This window comes from Camponotus vicinus, unplaced genomic scaffold (genome assembly GCF_025532165.1).
Source record: "Camponotus vicinus isolate PSW18456_S1 unplaced genomic scaffold, iyCamVici1.0 SCAF_1, whole genome shotgun sequence".
In the NCBI taxonomy this organism is placed as follows: Eukaryota; Metazoa; Arthropoda; class Insecta; order Hymenoptera; family Formicidae; genus Camponotus; species Camponotus vicinus.
Window position 1 is genome coordinate 39,190,597 of NW_028141945.1, and position 22,971 is coordinate 39,213,567.

The 22,971-nt window shown below is 30.4% G+C and overlaps 1 protein-coding gene across 5 annotated transcripts in view; it reads right to left on the reverse strand.

Moving 5' to 3' along the window:
- Sick (sickie) overlaps positions 1-22,971 on the reverse strand; it is a 163,995-nt gene that overhangs the window by 96,668 nt on the left and 44,356 nt on the right. For 3 of the 5 annotated variants that reach the window (XM_083091298.1, XM_083091278.1, XM_083091271.1), the window contains 2 exons: positions 10,702-10,819; positions 10,102-10,154 (listed from right to left, as the gene is read on the reverse strand). In XM_083091298.1, the coding sequence (XP_082947424.1) occupies positions 10,102-10,154; positions 10,702-10,819 (171 nt within the window). Of the gene's footprint in view, positions 1-3,319; positions 3,506-10,101; positions 10,155-10,701; positions 10,820-14,807; positions 15,084-22,971 lie in introns of those variants that run through there. The other 2 variants (XM_083091289.1, XM_083091314.1) reach the window with 2 other exon arrangements.

The window sequence follows — 22,971 nt, forward strand, 5'->3', positions numbered from 1 at the left end:
TTTTCAAACGACTTGGAATATTTTATCTGCGATTCTTGGAATAATCCATATTTTAATTTATACACAAAAGAATTTTAATGCTAATTTACAAATTTGTATTTTAATGGATTTATTTTATAATGCATCTTATAATTTATTCACTTTTCATAAATTGATTATTAATTTTACAACTTATAAAAATCTATTCTACACACACAAGTTTATTTATCATTCTTCAAAATGTATCGTTAATCCTCGTGATCAAACCGCATGATTCTCGACAAAGCTTCCGCAATAATCTAACATACAATTGCAAACGGCAAGAAACGACAAATTCGCATACGCGAAATGCCGCGTGTTAACAATTACGCTAATTGTAGATGCGCTTGCAATGCGTATGCAATGTAACGGGTGAGTAAATAATTTCCAACGGCTGAGTATTGCAATCGAAATTGAAATGCGGCATTTACGCCTTACCGCCAAAAAGCAGCAGGATTATAAATACATCAATCGTGATCGCACGTCTATCCGTACATTGTAGTTCGTTTGATGCATGTCGAAAACAGAATAGTGCACTACGAATGCTTGTGAGCACTGCTCGACGTGCGTGGAATGCTTGTGCGGAATAATTTACGAGGTCGAATAGTTGAAATAGTTGTAGAGGAGATAAGAAATGTCCATGATGATTTAACTTTAGATGGATTATATACTTTACGTGACGTATTTTATTCATTTCTCTCTCTTTCTTTCTCTGTCTCTCTCACTCTATCTTTCTCGCTTTCGCTATATTGTGTATAAATCTGTGTATTTTTTTACATTTATAATATTAATATTTTTGATATTAATAAAATTTTTTCTTTTATGTAATAAAAATGCGTTACTATTATTTTATTCGTTTTTAAATTAGGACAAAGAAGGAAAGTCGGAGATAAAGAAATATTATTATCGTTATTGTTATTATATTAAAATCCAAATGATAATAAAAAATAATACTTCACTGTAATATATTAATAATATAATGTTGGTTATAAAATAAAAAAATAATATATCAAAATATAGATTTTTTAAATTGCCGCGCAGTAAGAAATAACAAAAACTAATTATTATTGTAATTATTGGTAATATCACATAATTATACTACATGAATGCCCGATCTTCTTGAAAACCCAACGATAATAATTGTCTATTTTCCCACCTCAAGGTCGCATCTATATAATAAGACTTCGCAATTTTCTGCGACGACGGAAGTCGGCAGCGATTTACACGAAAGACCCTGGTCGGTCGCAGGTATGCGACTACATAGAAGAAAGAATACATAAGCGCATACAACATGCACAGTAGCAGTGCATAGCGGGTACGATGTTACGATTGGTTGGCGAGTACCTTGCCACTTATGCAATTTGCTTTACGCTCGTTTTTAAGAGGCAATTTGACATTGCGGCCGATCTCTCGCGGCTGTTTATTAATGTTGTCCGATCCCGAACAGGCTCGACTCATAAATGGCGATAATAATTTAATAAAACGCGCCCGCGGGTCGCACGAAGTCGTCGTTTAATCTTCATTCGCTCACACGGTTTGTTTATCGCCTTGTCGCCTTTTTTGCAACGCAGCACGCTCCACTCCCCTACCTATTTAATTATATTCCTAGATATAATTTAATTCTAAAAAAATTGACAAATATATTAAACATATATTATAGACACGCCAAGTTTGAAGAAAAATTCAAAGAATTTTGACATTAAAGAATATATCAATCTCTAAACGTGTAAATTTATACATTGATGTAATTAATTATCTTTCAATCAAGATTTTTTTATTAACGGTCTCGTCTGTATTTTAATAGACTTTCAGATCTTGAATAATTTCGCCGAAAATGCATTTGCATGAATTCACTCGGCAAATACAGCGAATGTAACCATTTCGGATGTGTCAAGGGGTCGGACTTAGTTAAGAAAGGAGAATTTACTATGGCATGTTGTCGTCGCCGATTAACGACCACTTTATTAACTGTGCGAGTATCATTGCTGGTTTTGACTGACAACTCAGACCGTTGTTTGTTCCTCGCGATCAAATCGACCTTCTGTGATTTTGATGGTTCGCTATTTCGATTTCTTGTCTAGATCCAATTAAACGAATCTTAAAATAGTTGAATTAAAACTCGATTGAAGAGAGAGGAAAATTATATTTATATTTATAGTAAATATACTAATATTTATATTTATTCATATTTTTGTAGAAAAAAATATATTGTAGACGTTGATCTGTCAAACAAGAGAATAAATTTTAAATTAATTAAAGTATGAATAAATAATGTAAAATCTTAAAACAGTTAAAGAATCTTTTGAAAGACCAGAGATGAAGTTTTTCTCAAGAACTAAAATGATTGCTTTTTACAGCATTTAACCTATCGGCGTTTCGATGCCATTAATTTTTTATAGTCTAAAGTGTGACCTCAAAGCATATCATATAAATCGCTATGAAGCAAAATGTTATAATGTAAATCATTTCATCATATTAATAGCTTTGCATATTTAATTTATTATCCGCGAATTTATCTCTTTATTCTCTACAAGTTTATTTTAAAAATATAATATTAAAATAAAAAAGTACTTTTACTGTATTAAATTTTGAGTATTTTTAGTATTCAGTTTAATAAGTTTATTTTAGTATCTAGTATATATAAAGTTTTTTCAAATTCTTTTAATATCTTAAAAATTCCAAAGAGACATGACATGCTTTAAGATGATACTTGAAATAAACTTGTCAGTCAATCCATTTTGTCGAAATTTTCCGAATATTGATATCTGCCGGTTGCGACGACAACTATTTAAATACTCCAATAATTCGCGAAGATGAAAGTAAACTATGATCAAATCGAATAATTGATAATTTTTTTATTCGTAAAGAATGGAGAAAGAAAGAGAGAGCGAGAAGGTAAAAAGCTTCTCCGCCTCGTGCCAGCACGTGCTAGTCGAACATTTACGAAACATTAACTGAGAAAAGATAGAAAACACATGCTCATGTGGCATATCTGGGTAATACCCGTATCCTGAATCTGTTTATGTTTCAAACACGCAAATTAGTTTTTTAAAGGGGATATCGCGATAAACACGGTTGAGAGATTCGTCGTTGAATTCAAAATTGATCTTTTTTTTACAAAAGATTTATTGCAAACCACATTAACGTTTGACGGAAGTATTTAATATTAAAACTAATAATTTTTATGTTGTACATATTTATAAATAATATAAAAATAAAATAAGAAATTTAATATAAGAACAGAAATTAAGTTTTCATATATAAAGTTAGAAATTAACATTATTTCAATTGACAATGTTACCTTACTGAAACGATAACTTCCATTTTCTCATCAAACACATGAACAAAATATAAATCACACAACAATTATTATCAACTTGCTAATTAACATTGCGTTAACGGAATTTCATCCTGCGATAACATTTAATATAATTGATTTCTCTATCGACACATTTGGCGCGCTTTCTGAACGCGAGAATCGATCCAGCATCCGCACTGCTGGACCACTCGTGGGATACTAAGCGATGAGAGACAGAGAGACGCATAGACGGATACACGAGGTCGAGGTAAGCCACACCGCAATTGGCCGAACAGAGACCACGTTAACAGACTGCGGAGAAGGCAAAAAGGAAAAAAGGAGCAATCGGCAAGTAGTGGGAACGCTTTCCAAGTGTGAGAGTCTAGAGAGTCCAGGTATCCACGTGGTCAGCGGATCGCGAGTGGGGTTAATTTGTATCATATCGCTACGTAACTCGATATATGTCATTATATAATTCAATGTTTTATAAATAAATCTATTTCACAAACAACACAATATGATGCTCAATCAAACAATAATATTGTCAATTTGTAAGATAAGTCTATAAACCAACAATATGATTAAATGACAAAATATTAAAAAACTAAATATCTAGAGATTCAAAAATTTCAGAGTTCCCAGATCAGGATACTAAGATTCTGAAATATTACACAGTTTTAAGTTTTTCAAATTCTAAAGTACTTAAAAGAAAAGTCTTCACGTTTTACTATTCCAACACTAATATTTTTAAAGCTTCAAAAATTTAATGCAAGTTTAAAAATTGTTCCGAAAACGATCCAACTCCAACTTCCAAGTATGTTTTACAAACACATACGAATACGTGAATTTATAATCATTTATTTCCAAAACGATCCAAAGCCGCTTCACTTGAGAATATAATTTCAAGGATTCAAAGATTAAAGAATTCATGCTTTCGGAAGATTTAAAAGAGATTTAAGCTTTTTTTCACAATAACTTTCAATTATCTAAAAAATTAGATTAAAATAATTCAAGAAAAAAATATTTAAAAAAGATTTAAGCTTTTTCTTCACATCAACTTTCAATCCCTCAAGGATCCAAATTATTCCTTTTCAAGAAAAAGGAAAAGCGTTTGATCATTTGTAATCTGCGTATTTCCATCCAATTTACTCAGTATATTGTGTATTTAGAAGGTTACTATACAGACAGGATCTCGAAAGAGGTGCGGCTTTTTTTCCCGCGGTCGGCTCATTCACCAAGACACCGCGAATCGAATCGCTGAATCTTTCACGAACATGCCAGCCCGTCAGCCGACAATGTAACAATTTATCGGCTTTCACGGGAACTTCATTAACTTTTGAAAACGAACTCGCTCGCTTGTGCGTTGACAAACGACCGGAAGTATCGACGCAATGTCTCTTTCCAGAATGCGTTGAATTATTTTTAAGTCCTTGTTACGTTAAATATGTTTTGCCTTATAAAATATATATTAAAGTGAAATTGACAAAGAGTTACATGAAAAGTTTATTAATCAAAGTTGATAAATTAAAAAATTTTTTTTAAATAAGAGAATAAACTGAAATATATGTAATTAAATAAATAATAATAATTAAGCATTTAAAATATATAAAAATATTGAATATTAAAATTTATTAATTATTGGTATATTTTACATATAATATATGTAATTTATTTAACGATTTAATTTAAAATAAATAAAGTTATACAATTATTTAAAAGAGAGAAAAAAAAGAAAGTGAGAGAGCTAACCAATATTAATTCACACATGATAATAAATATCGCATAACCATAGCATCGCCATTTCTCAATGGGAAATTGTGAAAAATAAAGAATTACAATGTTAAAATGGAATTAAGCATGAGTCACCGAACATGAAGAATGCAATGCTACGTCAGGGGAATATTGCATTCCGAATCATTCGCAACATCACATCCATGTAGAGGATCGATGAAAGTGCACTGGATAATTGTGAAAAGCAATCGGTCCACACGACCGGATAATAAATGGAATAGTAATAAAGAAAATATGCACCCACATAACGTGAATACATTGTCTTTATTTCTTTGATGTTTTGTCTATTGTATTAATTTACAATAAATATAAAGATATACTTTTAAGCACGATAATTAACGAATATTAATTAATCAAGTTATGTATCAAATAACGGTATAAACAATCAATTATTTTTATGCGAGAAAACCGAGCTATCTGATTTGATGGTTAATTCGAAAAAAAAGACAGAAAAATTATATTTATATCGAAAAGAAAAATAATCCACGAATAAACGGTTAAATTTTTCAATTTAAAACCAATTCTATAAAAAAAGTCAATCTACATGATAATGTAAATATAAATTTATAAATTAGCTCAAATGAATATTAATTATAGAGATATATTAATTTTAGTTAATTAAACTAAAAGGAAAATTTAATTTAATCCAAAAAATAAACATTAGACTTGTATAAAGTTTTATTGGAATTCTTGTTAATTTACTTATTCGAGATGAGATAGAAATGCAAGTTTTTAGAGACACCCGATGTGCACGACAGGCTTTTCAGTCTCTCAAAGAGGAAATACGGCCTAGAACGTTTCTTTCTTTTTTTTCACAAAGCGATCTTACCGGGAAACCGCGCCTACGTATTTCCTCCTTTTCTTGTCGGCTTCCTCTTCCAACTCATGGAGTTCACAAATGTGTACTAACTCGTATCTAGGACACCTGCGGCATTTTCATCGTGTCCAGCTCCCAATACACCTCCCCTAACACTTGTTCACGCTTTCCTAATCTAAATAATCGAATAATCGATTTTTAAAGAGCTTGTTCATCGAACTGCGTTTATTTAAATGCGATCTTTGGCTCTATAGTGTTACCTCGTTTACAAATAAATTGCGTCACGATTCTACATATTTTAAATTTGAAATTCATAATAATTTTAAATAATTCGAAAATATTGCAATATTTGTTATTCGACACGCATTGATAAAATTATTTGGAAATAAAATATATTTCGTAAGTATCATCGTCGACTTAAAGAGACCGGTGCGGTTGACCAATATATGAAATGACTCATCTCGCTATCTCCCTCGAGAGTAGATTCTCCGCGAAATAGAAATAGATTGCAATGGCCCAATGCTGGCCAGAGACGTAATAACAGTTCCGGTTTAAGTTCGAGTTTAGCCGGCTCTTTAATCATCAAAACAACATCGACGATAGCGAGGGATAGCGCGAGGATGAGAACTCGATTATACTGCGAGAAACAAATTTATGTGGAAAAAAACGGGCGAATCTTTTTGATGAGGAGAATTAACGCTTTCGATCCACGATCGTAATTAAACCGGAATCGATCCATCTAAAAAACCTTAAAGAACTCTACTAGTATCAATAATTTAGAGATCTAAAAATTTGCCTTTTAATTTAAAAAATCTAGACTTTTGTTAACTTTTGTTATGTAACACTTTTGTTGACTAAAAGACCTTAAAGATCTCTATAGTATCAATAATTTAGAGATCTAAAATTTGCCTTTTAATTTAAAAAATCTAGACTTTTGTTAACTTGTATTATGTACACTTTTGTTGACTATTTAATAAAATTCTAAACTTTCTTTTAGATTTTATTAAAAAATTAAATTCTTATTCTTCCTTCATTCTTTTTAATATTTTCGAATTTTTTTTTCTCAATGAACAAGAACTGACAAGTGAAAGGATCGATGTGGCTGGTTGATAATAAGAGAATGGACCGCATCTCTATGCATAATGCCGACTTATGCAACCATCGGCCGTTTCCGGTTTGCTTAGCGAAGCACGGAGAACGCACGTTTCGCTCCGTACGCTATTGTACGTGTCACAAGAGTGCGTACGAATTGTAAACCAACAACGAGTTGTAAGTCGCGTGCTGCGGACCAGAGAGAAAAACACGTGATTCGACTCAATTACAGCTTGTTTCATGAATCATTAAAGACACCAAGAAATTGAAAACGTAGCGTGAAATATTTAACATTTATGACAAAATTATATTACGTATATAGATATATACATACATATATATAAAATATATTGAATGATATTTATATACTTAAATAAAAAAATTATAATTAAATTTTGCCCTAAATTACATAAAATTAATTCTTAACTAATTAATAAGGTTTCCAACAAAAAATATTCTTTAATGATAAAAAAGATTTAAAGCTTCGATTAATTATTTAATAATATGGGTTTATTTGTCTGCCTCGATAGATTGTCCTCACTTATCATTATGAATCACCGTGTACATATGGTGCGTGGCGCGTGTGCTTGGCTTGCTTTTAATTATAGACCGGAGCCCTTCTCCTTTCCTTAGCGTCCACCCTCAACACCGCGAAATTGGAAAAGCGACTTCTCTCTACGAAAACCGACTACCTAATCTCACTTTTGTTACTTACTCGATTGAGGGTAAGAACAAAACTACAGAGAAGACTTCGAGGAGCTTTACATCGCGTATGCTCCCAAAATGTCAACGTGAATTTAATTCCAGAGTAATATGAAGCTTATACTACATAGCTATTAAAAGTTATGTGCATTTGCTAGTTTAATTAATTATCGAGTTGCCAAAGAATTGAAGAGTCATATTTGGAATTTTGTTCAATTCAAAAATATAAAAATAATTTTTTACTGTCACCTTTTCTGCATGTTTTAAATATATATAATTTTATATAATTATATTTTATCATTTTTAGAAATTATATTCGTATATATATTTTTAATTATGTTTATATATTTTATATATTATATATTTTTAATTATTATATTTATATATTATATTATGTATTTTTAAAATTTTTGCATCTTTGACATGAATTAATTTATTACAAACAGAACAAAGAAACATGTGAATGCTTCTAATTTCTAATTCGTCACTATTTATTATAAATACAAAGACTGAATAAAAGATAAATAAAGATGAGGGAGAAAATGATCGAGCAGAAAAAAGAGATGAGAGGAAAAGGATACGGGTTTTATGGATTCTAAGTGCATCTCGCTAGGAAAACGAGACACGTCACATCCGGATGTATAGATCGAGATACGCAGTTGAGTTACATTTCTCTCTCTCTTTCTCAAATAGAATGATACCTTCTCGTGTTCCCAATTTGCATAATCCTGAGTCAACGCGCGATACTCTTGCTCAAAGGATACAAATTGAAGGATTGCCTCCAAGAATGGAATCCTTATAATGTTACGGAATAAAAAGCTATCCATTTTGAAATTTTATTGCATGTTTCCTAATATTTTGTCAAATGCTATAATAATAAAAAAAATATTTCAGTTTCTTAGAAAATTTTCGGAAAATAGAAGAAAATTAATGCAAGGAAAATGCTTATTCAAATTCTGGTAATATATATCATTAATTTTAATGTTTGTAGTGCAATTTAGAATGTAAAATATGATTTTTTTTTAATTCAGAGGATACTAAAATATGAATTTTTAAAATTTTATTTTAAAATTTTAATCCAGATTGTATTTTTGATAAATTTTAAACGGTTTAAAACTTTTTTCATATAAGAAACTCAGACAAAATATCACATTCGTTAGAAGAAAAAGCAATAAATAGCGAACATAATTTATGAATAAGGACGTAACGAGATGTTATAATTAATAGCTTTTAATTAGCCGCGAATCCCTAGAGGAGCCAGATGTTTAATCGCGGGTATAAAACGCGCGTGTCAGAGGTTACGCGAAATTCTAAGCGAATCCTTTTGCCGCGGCGCTTCTATAAAATGCCAATCTGAGATCCAAGTGATCGTTTTTCTCAGACTAGGCGCAGATTTATCTCACAGTGGGGGTGTACTATTATAAAATATGATTATTACGCACTTATATTATAACAAAGATTTAACTGATAATATTTATATTACAATTATATTATATAATATAAGAGGAATTTTGTATTTTGCTAAACTATTAACAATTCACAAAATCGTTAATAGTTTTACAAAGATACACTTCGAAAATCTATTATTCCGAAACAGTATGTTAGTCAAGATATTTGAGTGCAATATATTTAATTTTTCGAAATTATTGTAAATAGATTAACTAAAAAATAAAAGTTAAAAAAATCACAAATAAAAAAAACATATTCTAATATAATTCAAGAACTAGAGTATCAAGTTAATTAAACAAATAATTAAGTTTAGAATTTTAAAAGAAATAAAATGTAAATAAATAAATAGAAAATTATATAATCGTCTTAATGAATTAAAGACGTCTATGAAACTAAGATTAATAATTTGAAAATTGATACTAGATATTTCTCGAGAAAAAAATCGAAATTCGCCGCAAGATGCAATTTAAATTGTTTTTTTTCCGTGCGTTATTCTAAGTACATATTCCCCGAAGAAAAGTGCGGATGGTGATCTATGGTGCATCGTACGTGCGTCGTTGCACTGATTTTATCTGCGCATCCTAAGCGGCGAGAGCCGCTCTCTATTTTTAAAGGACGGATGGTTCTTAAATTTGCTTCTTCGAGAAAGTCTCGCGTATGGAATACGATCTGTTCGAATTTTTGAATCGATCAATCCTTACTTACAATCTGAGAATATTTTCACTTCTCGTATAATTAAACAATTAGCATTCTCTTGCAGTGCAATTAATTTGAAATTTAAGTCGTAATCGTTTTTACTATATTTGATAAATATAGATAACATATAGAATATTAATTAATTGAAAACATTTTTATAATGTTTTAATATCTCTTATATCCTTTTCATTATTCGGATAAAAAATAATATTTAGTTTCAAAAAGTATGTACACTCACCATTTGTTGAGCGTTTTTCGGTTTCCGGTTTACGTCGATCACTTTTTGATTAGCTGCAACAAGAAAAATAATCATTAATTTAGAAATTATTTTTTTTAATTTAGGCCTCTAACGGGCGAATTCCAACGAATTGCATATGGTACGCACGTACATACAGCACGTGACTATCGTATGCTATGCGGTAATGACTTTACTGCAAATTTATATGTTATGTTACGAATAACTGTCCAATGCCATAAACGACGATTCGGTACTGTTAAGCGAATCATAGATTTAACGACTCGTCACAGCTCGCATCACCGATTAGTTTTATGCATCAATCTTTATTAATGTAAAAAAATGTCATAACTAAATTTTTATTTATTTCATATAATTGTTTTCCTAATATTTGTATCAAAATAATAAATAAATTTTAAAAATTATAATTTATAAATACAATTTATGAATATAATTTGGTTTGTGCAGATTTGCACACACATACAAACACATTTTTATAATGGATATGTAATATTTTCTTAAATATTTTTTTCATTCTTTTCTCGATATATACTTCGATAATTATATAATTTTTGAAAAATAAACAAAAATAAAGACACTTACTAACAGCCTCCACCAAATCGGCCAAAAGGACACCGTCGCAGAGATCAGTTTGGAGATCGATCACTCTCCTCTTGCAACCTCCTCGTTCCAAGTAATAATTCGCCCAATCCGTATAGATCTGAAATATTAAGACTAGTGTTTTATTCTTACAATTAAATAAAATATTATATAGTTACTTGCTATATAAATTATATACACATACAAATGCAATATAGTTTGCAGACAAATCGTAAATGATACTCACAGCCATAGTCAAGAACTGTCTACAGGCTGCATGAGAACAATATCTTTTGTCTACATTTATACTTTTTGTTTTTAGTAAAATTATTTAGAGATATTTCTTTACTGCTGACTTTCTACAATTAAAATCATTTTATCGCTTGGTAAAAAAACTTCGCGGGTTATTTTTATTTGTATTTCTATCCTGACTTGTAACAAATATTTGTCATTTCAAGCGAAAATAACAAACATTGTTCATGTATAAAATATTTGTTTGTATATATTCAAATAATTATCAAACATGTGGATAATGTACATACATACATAGTACTAGATTCATTTTTTCATCTTTTAATAATAAGAAAATATTCGTAGAGTAATTGAATCAGAATTTTATATGTATATACGTACATGTATTCATTGTAATACTATGTGGAAAATTGCGTGCACTCTTAAGTATAATACATTGCATTTCATGGCAATAATTATGTTTGATCAATTGATCACTGCATCAAGAGTATAGTTCGGTGAATTAAAGGCAATCACGAAAGAGAAAGAGAGAAAAACATATTATAGTGAAGCAGACTTAATGGTCGATAGATCGATTATTCTTTCGTATTGCAATTGCACGCCAATTATTACTTTTCCGTTATGCTTCTTCTAGCTCTACGAATGTTATTAATAAAATAATAAATAATCACACAAGAAGATGCACGCAAATATTTTGCAAAACAATTTTTCGTTTCCTTGAAGATTTCTTGAAATTAACTAATTTTAGAATAATTTTATTATCTTAAAAATAATTTTGTGAATAAAAATACGAAAGATTCTAACAAATATTTCTGCTATGTCGAGTTTTAGTCAAACTTGTGTAAATTACACAGCTAACACTATGCTATTTGAAATGATAGAAGTAAAGTGAAGAATGCCATTTGGCGTGATAGGAATCTCTTCACCTCGAAGAATCTCTCGCAAGATATTTCCTTATTCGCATCTCGCCTAGCATATCTAATCTCGCCTTTAATACATATGTACTTTACAAATATTAACTTTGCGCTGAGCCCTGTTTAATCCCATTGATGGATTTTCTTAATTTTTATTTTCCCAAATTTCTTCATATAATATTTAATATAACAAAAATTTCATTCAATGCAATATAAAGTTTAATAAATATTAATAAATATTTTTTTTTATAAAAAATTTTAGTAAGAGAATTATTATATAGTTCTTTAGAGAAAATTATAATAATAAAATGAATTCCAATAAACAGAAACTAATTGTAAGTAAAATTTCAATAAAACAATATCTTTAAGATAGTCGCATATGATATAATGTCGTATATGATATAAAGTATTATGCATTTCGTATATAATTATTTCAAGTAAGAAGATGATAACGCAAAAAAGACATTAACAAGCATTTTATGAAAAAATGTACTTTGGAAATCTGTCATATCGTTATCGCAATTTATCTCATTATTATAAAAAGGTTTTTAAATTTGTTACCAAAATATTCATTAAATCTCTAATTAGAATACCAGTCCTGATTTTTATATCATTAATTATATACTTTACAGATCGCATCTGCAATTAGGCGATAAATTTTTAATTAGTGTATAATCGTTGATGACGTCACAAATCTCAATTTATTATAAAGATGTATACTTGCGTAATATGCGACAAATACCCGTCATTCGTCAATGAAGATGAATGCAACAATAATTAATTATTGATTCTTTTCTCATCATTTTCTCGTTTAGCGAAAACAACAGGCAACACATTTGCTGTTTCATCATACAGGCATTCATTTGCTGTTTCATCATACGAGTGGCGATTCATATATGTCACATAGGTGTTATTTCCTATTGCTTGCAACTCTTGACAACTGCATATACATTTAGGTTTATTAACACGCGACTTTCTATCCGTTCCCCGTGTTTATCTCCTCTCTGTTTTTTTCATCTACTATTTTATAGTGCAGATACACGATTGTTACTATACATGTTATTTATTTATCGTATCTTTGAATGGAGGCAGAAAGAGAGAAAAAGAGGGAAAAATAAAGGTAGAGAAAAATAATGATATACATTAATACATTTGTTGACAAATTCCATTCAATTAATCCAAATAATATTTAAAATATTATTTCAGATGTTTATATTTCGTCGAATGCACATTATGAATTTCACACGCGCCACTAATTATCCCGCAAGATTTCGATATTGCGTCTTCAATATTAATTGCATGTTCAATTACAAATAATTTTTGTGTACGAGAAATCTTTATTTTTCTAAAAAAAATCTTTATTTATAAATATTTTTATAAGAACATCGGGGACATAAATCACGCCAGGAAGCATGAATTGTCCCGACGCGTTTACCGTGCTGGCGGAGCGCCAGGCTTTTCAGCGCGTGCAAGCGTGCAAGCGAGCGAACGACTCTCGAGAGTCTGTCCGAAGAGGCAGAGAGACGCGCACTCGCTCACAACACTGGACGCTGGAAGGCGCAGGGAAAGACAAACGTGGTGGAGATGAGAAAGAGAGGGAGACAGGAGCCGCACAGAGAGTGAGGAGAGGAGAGAGTTAGTCATCGCGTACTATTTTTAAGCGTGCAAAGAGACGAACGGAAGGGACGCGGACGAAGACTCGCTTCATGATTTCAGGTCGCCATTATTACGGCGGCCACGATGGGGTCGTCGCTTCTCCGAATCTTTTCACGCTTTTCCAATGAAATCCCAGGACTTTCCCGCGATATTTCAGTAGGAAAAAACAAGAGACAGAGAGAGACAAAGCGAGATGAAAGAAGTGTAAGCAAGATCGAACGAAACGTATACTAAAGTTTCATTGAGATGAAAGAGATTTTATTTCATATATGGCTTTTTTTTACTTCAAATACAAAATTTGTTCTTCAAAAATTTATGCAGATAATAATAAATATAAAAAAATAATTAAAAAAAGGTATAATGTAATTGAGTATATAGTATATACAGTTTATACACTTCACGCCGCAAAAATGAATTTAATTAATCTTTTAAAAATATAAAGAATATTTAAGAGATAATATTGAAAAAATCAAATTTTTTATATTATCAGATATTTTCTATCATCGTAATATTATCTTAGTTAACCTTACAACAAGACAATGGTGTGAGATTTATAACATTTTATTCTCTTTTTAAATATTAAACATTATTATTTAGTGAATAAAATAACTCATAAAATATCTTCTCATCATGCAAAATATTTATGGTGATCTGTTTGAAATATTATAAAACTTAACTATAAACTTTTACAGATTTAGCCTCTATAATAAAAAGAATTATTATTTACATATTTTCTCGTTTATTTTGTATCTGTTTTTATTTTGTATCGTGTTGTATTATACATTAGAGTTGCACATTAGAATTTTGCAAATCTGATCAAACTTTTATAGTAATTTATATCTCTAATTATTCAACTATCCATACTTGCTTATGAGCTTGATTTGCCACATTCATTATAACAACAATTATGTTCATTCAAATTAAGATTTGTGACAGAAAACATAAAATTCTAACACACAATTCAAGTTTTCATTCATTTTTATCTTATTTTACCTGCCCGTTCGGAAAAGGTGAGCTTGCTATTTTTATCCGATATTCATACAAAAAATGTTTATAAAAGAGCTTTCTCTCCATATTTATAAACAAGGGGTCAGGGATAGATTTAGCGGTGTAACATTACTGTTCGAGCAAAACTTTACTATATTCTTGATTATATTAAACTGCCTCTCGTTTCATTATTAAAAGTGAATTTAATGAAATTTGTAAATTTGCAAATGGAAATACTTAGAAATTTGCAAAACCGTTTCTTGGCGAAAGAGATATGGGCAAGAGGAAAAAACTCGTTACCTGTACAATATTACGCGTGGAATCGGCCTTAATGTCGTCGATGGAACCGCGCACGGATCTCGGCGCTCTGATACACGCCATGATGCCGCCGGTGGTCACCGCGATGCTCCAGCGTCATTCGAATGTGCTCTGTGATTATCTCTCACGAATCGTAATTGTATTCTGCACTTTGCACCGAATTGTCACACAATAATTATGCATAATTGCGATCGCGCTCTATTCACATTATAATTAAAATTAATCCTTGACATATCCTCGACCTTTGATTTTTATTTTTGCTCATTTCAATGAAAAAGTCCTTTGACTTAATACAATTCGCACATCGATTTTTTTTCTAAAACGCTTTTATTTTATTTTTTTGCGAAATTTAAATTAAAAAGATATACGTCAAGATATTATATAATAATGTTACGAAATTGATCTGAATTTCAAAGAAGCTTGATTGATATGATTACATATAATTATATTAATTTCATTCATTCTACTTAATATTGTCTCACTGCAAAATTCCTTTATACGTACATTTGATATATTTTAAGTTGCAAATATTGTATTTCAATCGTTTAATTGTTCAATTTGCCAGTCAGGCTGCTCTCGTTCCAGATCGATCTCCAGAACGACGTGACGATTTTCGCGACGTCGCGATTCATTGTAAGAAACACAGAAGCGTCTCGACACCATGACGCATCGGACGTAACTGAATACGCGAGCGACGAAGCGCACGCTTCTCTATTCGTAGGTATACAATCTCTCGCGCCTTCTCCTTCTTCTCTCTCATTTTCTCCCTTCTCATCATCTCTTTCATTTCCCCTTCCTTCTCCTACTTTCCCTCTTCCTCTCTCTCTCTCTCTCTCACTCTATCTATGTATCTGTATCTCTATTTACAAAAGCTCGCTATAGAATATCAACAAGTTACGTCCTTATTTTTGACATATTTTGTAATTTAATGTAATGATGTTTTAAAAATTTGGAATAGTTATGGAAATTTAAAAAATTTTACATTATTGTATAAACTTTAAAATATTGCTTGAAATAATCACACATTTTGTAATAATGTGTGTGTATGTAGTATTAAACAATCATTGCGTCTTTCCTAATTATTTTATTATTAAAAACAATATATTTTATATAGTTTTTAAAAACAATTATTAAAAACAATATATTTTAATCGATCTAATAATAATTAAAATTAAATCGAAAAATAATTAAAATTAAAATAATTTTTTAGATTAATCATAAATGTAACTTCAATTTTTAATGTAAAGGTTATATGTATACTAAAAATGACATTTTAATCTTGAGTTTTAAAGAAAATTGCAAATTAATAAATTACATAATTGTATTAATTTCATATACACACATATATATATATATATTTATATAATAATGATGTTAATCTTTTTTTGCATATTTTTAGTTGATTACAAAATTGTGTAATATATTCTGATGAAAAATGTTTATGTACAAAAGCGCGAGAAATTAAGGACTAGGAGAATCATGATGATGACGCATGCGATCAGAAAGTGTGACACATCTTAAGATTGCTATTTTAAGACATTTACATGATGAAGAAACTGCATCGAGCTGTCAAAGAATGATAGAACTGTAGGATATTAAATTAAGAAGACAATTTCTCGATAAACGCGCGAGTCAGCATCAATTCGAAAATATTCAATTCTTTAATTCTATCATCTAACTTCAAAAGATCTAACAAAAGAAATGATCAGAGAAACACATATATGCAAAGAATAATATCGGAGAAATATTAAATTTTTATTTTACAATATATATTAAAAATGTATATAAAATATAGTATAATATAATGTGTTGAAATTATAATTTTTTTATATATACTGACATGAATGTCATATATACATTTATGATATATTTTGTGCAACGCGATCTAATAAATATAAAATAAAATAAAAACCATCTTTGTTAGAAAATAAAAATGTCAATAAAAATCAATACTCCTAAAGTTACATGTGAAACAAGAAAATTATCCAGAAAGCATCCAGAGTGTTATTTTATGATTGCGAAATGTATATAATATATCCGAAAAGTTTCGATATCCTTATACGAAATATCAATTTTGCAATCTTTGAATATATGTAATTCTATATACCACTTTTGATTTATATTAAACATATTAGAATATGCAGCAATTATCTCTTAAACTTACCTAGAGATAATCAAATTGTATAATGTATCATGATGTAGAGAGAATGAAAGAGAATATAAAGAGGAAGAAGAACTAATAAAAAATGTTAAACGTGAGACGATGTTCCGGGAAGACAATATATTTCCTCTGCGGGTGAAAATAACGCGTAAAGGGGGATGGAAATAGAAAACGAGAGACGCGGTTCGGCGGTTGAAGGGAAGAAAGAGCGGACGACGGCGACGGTCGAAATAGAGTAGGATGAGTAAAGCGAGCGTCGTTGTTTGCGTGGGCGTCTTCGTTTGAATTAACGAATTAACGGAATCAAACAGAAGGCAGTAAATTCATCAATGACCGATCCATGGAATCATCGTTGATTAGGTCGCGAAGTCGTTCTGTTCTGTTGCAACAATCTACCGCACTCTATCGCATCCTATAATGTAGTTTTTCTTCGACACTACCGATTTAATTTTCCAATAATTGAAAAAAATTCATCCTAAAATTTAATAAAGAAAAAATTTAATTAAAACAATTTAATTTCAAATATACATAATCCTCGCGCTTCTTATTCAGCGATGATTAAGAATTCTTAAGAATTCTTATAGAATTAGAATTAAAATTCTTAATGGTTCATTGTCAATTAATTTAAGTATGATCTTAATTACAATTTCAGTAATCTGTTTCTTTCACTAAATGTATTAATATATTGATTATAAATTAAATCGTATCGTAGACAAATTTCCTGTAATTAAATATTATTTCCTGTAATTTATCTCTCTACGTATTTTAATTCTGTATATCAAAGTTTCCAGCAAGTCTGGTAATTTGACAGTGCAACAATTCGCGCCGAATTTTGTTCTTTATTCCAGGCCCTGCCATCCTAGATGTCAAGCCGAGGACATCACATGGAATCGTAATGCATCGCGGCATTGATAAAAGCCGGTGGGAACCGCGTGTACAATACGCGCTGGTCGATATTCGACTTGGCGCCGATCATCGCGCGCGGCCGCGCGACTAGACGCGCGCGTTAAAAGGCAACGCCATGGACGGCATTACAATTAATGATGCTGCTCGTACGCGAGTCGCGCGGAATAGCAATCGATCCGCGCACCTGTCGGGAATGTTCATGTTTCGTGCGTGTATCCCCGCTGCCATTCGGTCCTCGTTACGGAACGACGGAATCCCCTTAGCCATGCGAGCATTTTCACGCAATCTCTGCTAATATTACTTATATATATATATATATATATGTATATATCTGGTTCTCTGAGATATATAATTTTTGAATAAAAAAAAATGCCTTCAATCTTCTCGTTGCTGTTGTTTTACGTTGAAGATAAAGTTTTCTTAATTAAATTAATTTTTGTTATTTATGATTAGAGTTCGTATACTTGTCTTTCTTTTCTCTTTTTTTTTTAATTCCCGAATTTTTTAAATCATCTTTTCCCCCACCTTTTAATTTTTTTCATTTTATATAGCGCACGTGCATTATATATATATTATAGATACAAAAAACGCGAGATTTACGATATCACACGACACGATCTCTCGCGCATCTACGCGAATTGACCACAATGACTTGAGTGATAAACTCTCTTAAAACTTGAATTCGTGAATTATCAATATTCGCGTTTTTAAACATTTTTCCTGATGGCTTCACGGTTTTTCCGGCACAACAATTTGCATCCCGAAGGGATTTCACATTTTTCGAGGGAACAGTCAAACGATAATAATCGTCCTTCGGCACGGGGATGGCAGGTCCATGGCGCAAAGAGGGTGCATGAAATTGAATATTGCAACAGATCCCTCCGGAACGATGGCGACGCCGAAAGCTCAGGAGCCGGAAACGAAACCGTTAAAGGACAATAATTAATTCGCTCCTGACGGCCGACGGCAGTCTGACGGCTCGTTAGTCGCGTAATCCTGTTCGTTTTTTATCATCCTGCGTGATAATACGACTGAGATGATTTCACGAGTAAAAAAAAAGACGAGATGACAGGGGTAAACTCATATGTTTTTTTTTCAAAGAGAAAGAGTGAAAATCGACTGAGATTAACTATAGTAAATACATACTTTTACACCCTTCATGTTCTTATGGAAAGACTAAAAATCCTTCCTATTCTAATTATATATTCTTTAACGCCTTTATTCTTACTATTATATATTTTGGGAAAAATTGATAAAAATGTTTATTTTAAAAAATACATATAATGTATGAGATCATAGAGTTGTATTACTATAAATAAACATAAATTTTAATATAATAATATTATATAATATTTATTATTTTTACTTTTATGTTAATATTTGACATATTGATCATATTTTTATATTTTATTAATAATTTATTATTAATATATATATATGTATATATATTGTATATGTAAAAATATATATTCTAAAAATATTAAATTTGATAAATTTGACATTTCTAATCATTTCTTTCCGCGAGAATCTTTTCTCAATTTTTTTTATTTTCCAACCTTTATTTCAATACATATTCGTTTGACAAAAATCCTGTCAGTTGAAAGTTGCGAGACTAATTCACACTGATTGGCGGGAGAAAGTGAGTAAGTTTCACTTTACCCCAATGATGACAAGAGGGTCGGATGGCTTACGTCGACGCAACAATTTTGCGGGAGGAACACGTCTCTCGTCTGCGTTCGGTGAGAATGAGAGACGAGAAAGGGATGGAGAACCTTGGTTTTGTCGCGCGATTATGGGAGAGAGGCTTGTTCTCTCGATGGACACTGCTGACTGGAACGGCTCGATGGAATTAGGTTTACTTTAACCCGAACGATATCGCGACATACCAGGGAGTCTTTGGAATGACGGAACGAAGGAAGAGGGAAAATCGAAGGCGAAAGGGAAACCCCGGAATCGGGAAACTATCTTAAGCGCATAATCCGACAAGTCGATCAGAATGATGTTCCTAATTTAATAGAGTGTTCTATTGAAAAGAGAAGAATAAGAGAAGACACAATATATTTTCGTAACTTATTAAAATTATGACATTAAATCATAAGTATAGCCATATGCGCGCATATATCTATATGAATATTATTATATTTAGATAATTAAACAATTTTTAATTAACGTAAAATATTATTTTGATCTCGCTAAAAATTTAATAATGAGAAAATGTAATATTGAAAGAGAGAAAAAAGAGAGAGACAATATTTATACTTACAACATAGTCTAAATAGCTTTCAAAATTAATGGAAAGATTAAAGAAAAAATATTTATGGTACATACAAAGCGCAAAAAATGCGTAACTTATTGATAATACCATCTACAGCATAATATATGCATAGTAGATGCGCTAATATGAATTCCTTTGTTTTTTCACCGGTCATTGCCCAATGATCCCTCTTTCTCGTTACAAACGAGCCATATGCCACTGCGACAACCTCTCTTCCCTGCATTTTTCACCCCCTTTTATTTCGAGAGATGCACGTTAACTGTGCACTTAGTTACACAGCAAAATCTCCCGCGGTCAATTTTCCAATCGGCAAAGCGCGACTTAGTTTAGCTGGGAATCGTTACAGATACGTAAATATAGATTGTGCTTCTATCACGAAATAGTGTAGAATTTATTATATAGGACTTATATTGTAAATCAAAAGATTTAATCTCAATGCATCTAATGTGTTATAAACATAATTTAATTATAAAATTAATTTATAAAAATATATGGAAAAAACTATGTCAGACAAGAATAAAAATGTATATTTAATATAAAAGAAATTAAATCATGATGATTTAAATTAAATTTTAAATTATTTGCACAATCGATTGTAGAAATAATTATAGAAATAATGGAAATTAATTTAATAAAGTTAAAAAAAGTTATATAAAAATTTATTTAAGAACTTTAAGGATGGAAGAACTAAATAAAATATCAATTACTTTTAAAGAATAATTGTTTCGTTACAATATAGAATTTCATAAAAACTATTCAATGGTTAATAAACTCTCGAGTTCTGTTTCTTTTAAATCAATTTGTTGATAATTTTTCTCAATATATGATAAATTTTGTTAATAATAAAAATATAAACTTTTTCATAATATATTGTCTACTACATAATATGAGATGTGCTTCCGATTTAAACTATCAAACTTAAAATTTAAATTAAAAATGCCAAAATGAAAAAGCATTTTCCTTTTGAAATATATCCGCATCGTTTTAGAGATATTCGTATCTAAACATAAATGAGATATGAAATAAAGATGCAAAATAAAAAAAACACTATAAAATTTCACTGTAATTTTGTCTAATAATTAATAAAAATTTAACATTTCTTTTCTCAAATTTTAAGTTTAAAACATGAGCATTCTGTAAAAATTCATCAAAATCAATAAAAATATAATCGATCAAGTTAGAGAGAGAAATTGAAAAGCATGCGCGGTTGAGAACCATTGTAACCGAGTTATCGCTCCCCCAAGAACTAGATGGAGGATGCATGCACCCTCTTTCCTCAGGAGGGTACGTGTCCTGCAACAAGCATGTCCCATGTTCTCACACCCTCACGGAATTCGAGAAAACTCTGTTGTCGTCATGACTACCGAACTCTTCTCTCTCTCGTCGGAACAAAGTTATTTTTACGCATTTGCCATTACGACAGTACTCCGATAAGATCTGATTAGCATCCTCTGTTTTCCATAAAATTAAAACCTGTCCAAACATCTTTAAATCATTAATATATTCAGACGTATAGATAAAATGTAGAGATGTAAATGAGAATGAAAAAAGGAACAACGATCGGAAGAAAAAAAAAATAAATCATAGATTTATATATAAATTAATAATACATTACATAAAAGCGTGTGCACATATTAAAAAAATTTCTACTTATATTTGTAATTACATAAATATGTATAACATATTAACTGTTATAGAATGTCAATAACTAACATTTCAATATTATATGAGAAAATATTAAAATATATTAAAATATATAAAAATTATTAATATCAAAATTAAATATTAAAATATATAGTGAATAATATATAATTGGTGAATAATATACAATTTATATAATTAATCCAATGACAAATATATAATTTATATTATTTAAATGACTTAATTATACAATATTATACAATATTACTAGAATTTTTTTATTAAAAAACTTCCTGTGAATATCCGTTTAATGGACGACTAACTTTAATTTACTTTATCCTTTTTCGTCAGCCGTATGTTATTTCTTTTTCTTTTCGCTCGTTTATTTAGCTTCTACTTTGAGATGCTCGCAAGTTGTTTGTCAGTCGCCGGCGCCACGTGGGTTATGTTTTATGAATGAATGGCTCACCTACGCGTCATTATACGACGCATGCACGTGCGTACACACGCATTCGCGAGAACGAGCTAAATTTACCTGAGTCGCGATGCAACCGGGCCCAACCCTGCCATTGTATGTTGTCTCGTGTGGGCATCCTTTTGCATACACTAACTGGCCCACACGAGGCGAATGAGAGATCAGACTCTCGATTTTAGAATCCCGCAAATGCACACGTGCGAAACTTTCGCCAGTGGGTTTGTCTTGCATAAGAACACTCGTTTGTCTTTTCTGAAGCAGTTATGCATCTTAAGACATGCACTTTATCGACAGTGCAGTGTACATACCTACACATTTAGATGCGCACTATGCAATAATGTTAGTTTTATAGAAAATTTTTTATTAGAATTTTATAAAGAAACAAAAATAAAAAATGTTTCCCTTAGGATACATCAAATCTAAATAACAAAAGTATATCTTCATAATTGGAATATACATATAATAACTTTCCAAAATAAGGATATATTTAGAGTATTAAAAAAAAATTAAACACAATTATTATACAAAGCACAAATATAATTATGCCCATGAAAAAATGAAAGAAAAAACGCTCTTTTTTATTTCATGCTATCAAACGATAATTGCATAAAGCTCGATAAATTAATTTCTTAAAAATATTATTTTTTGTCTTTTTACGCAAAGACCTTAAATTCCTGCTATGACAATT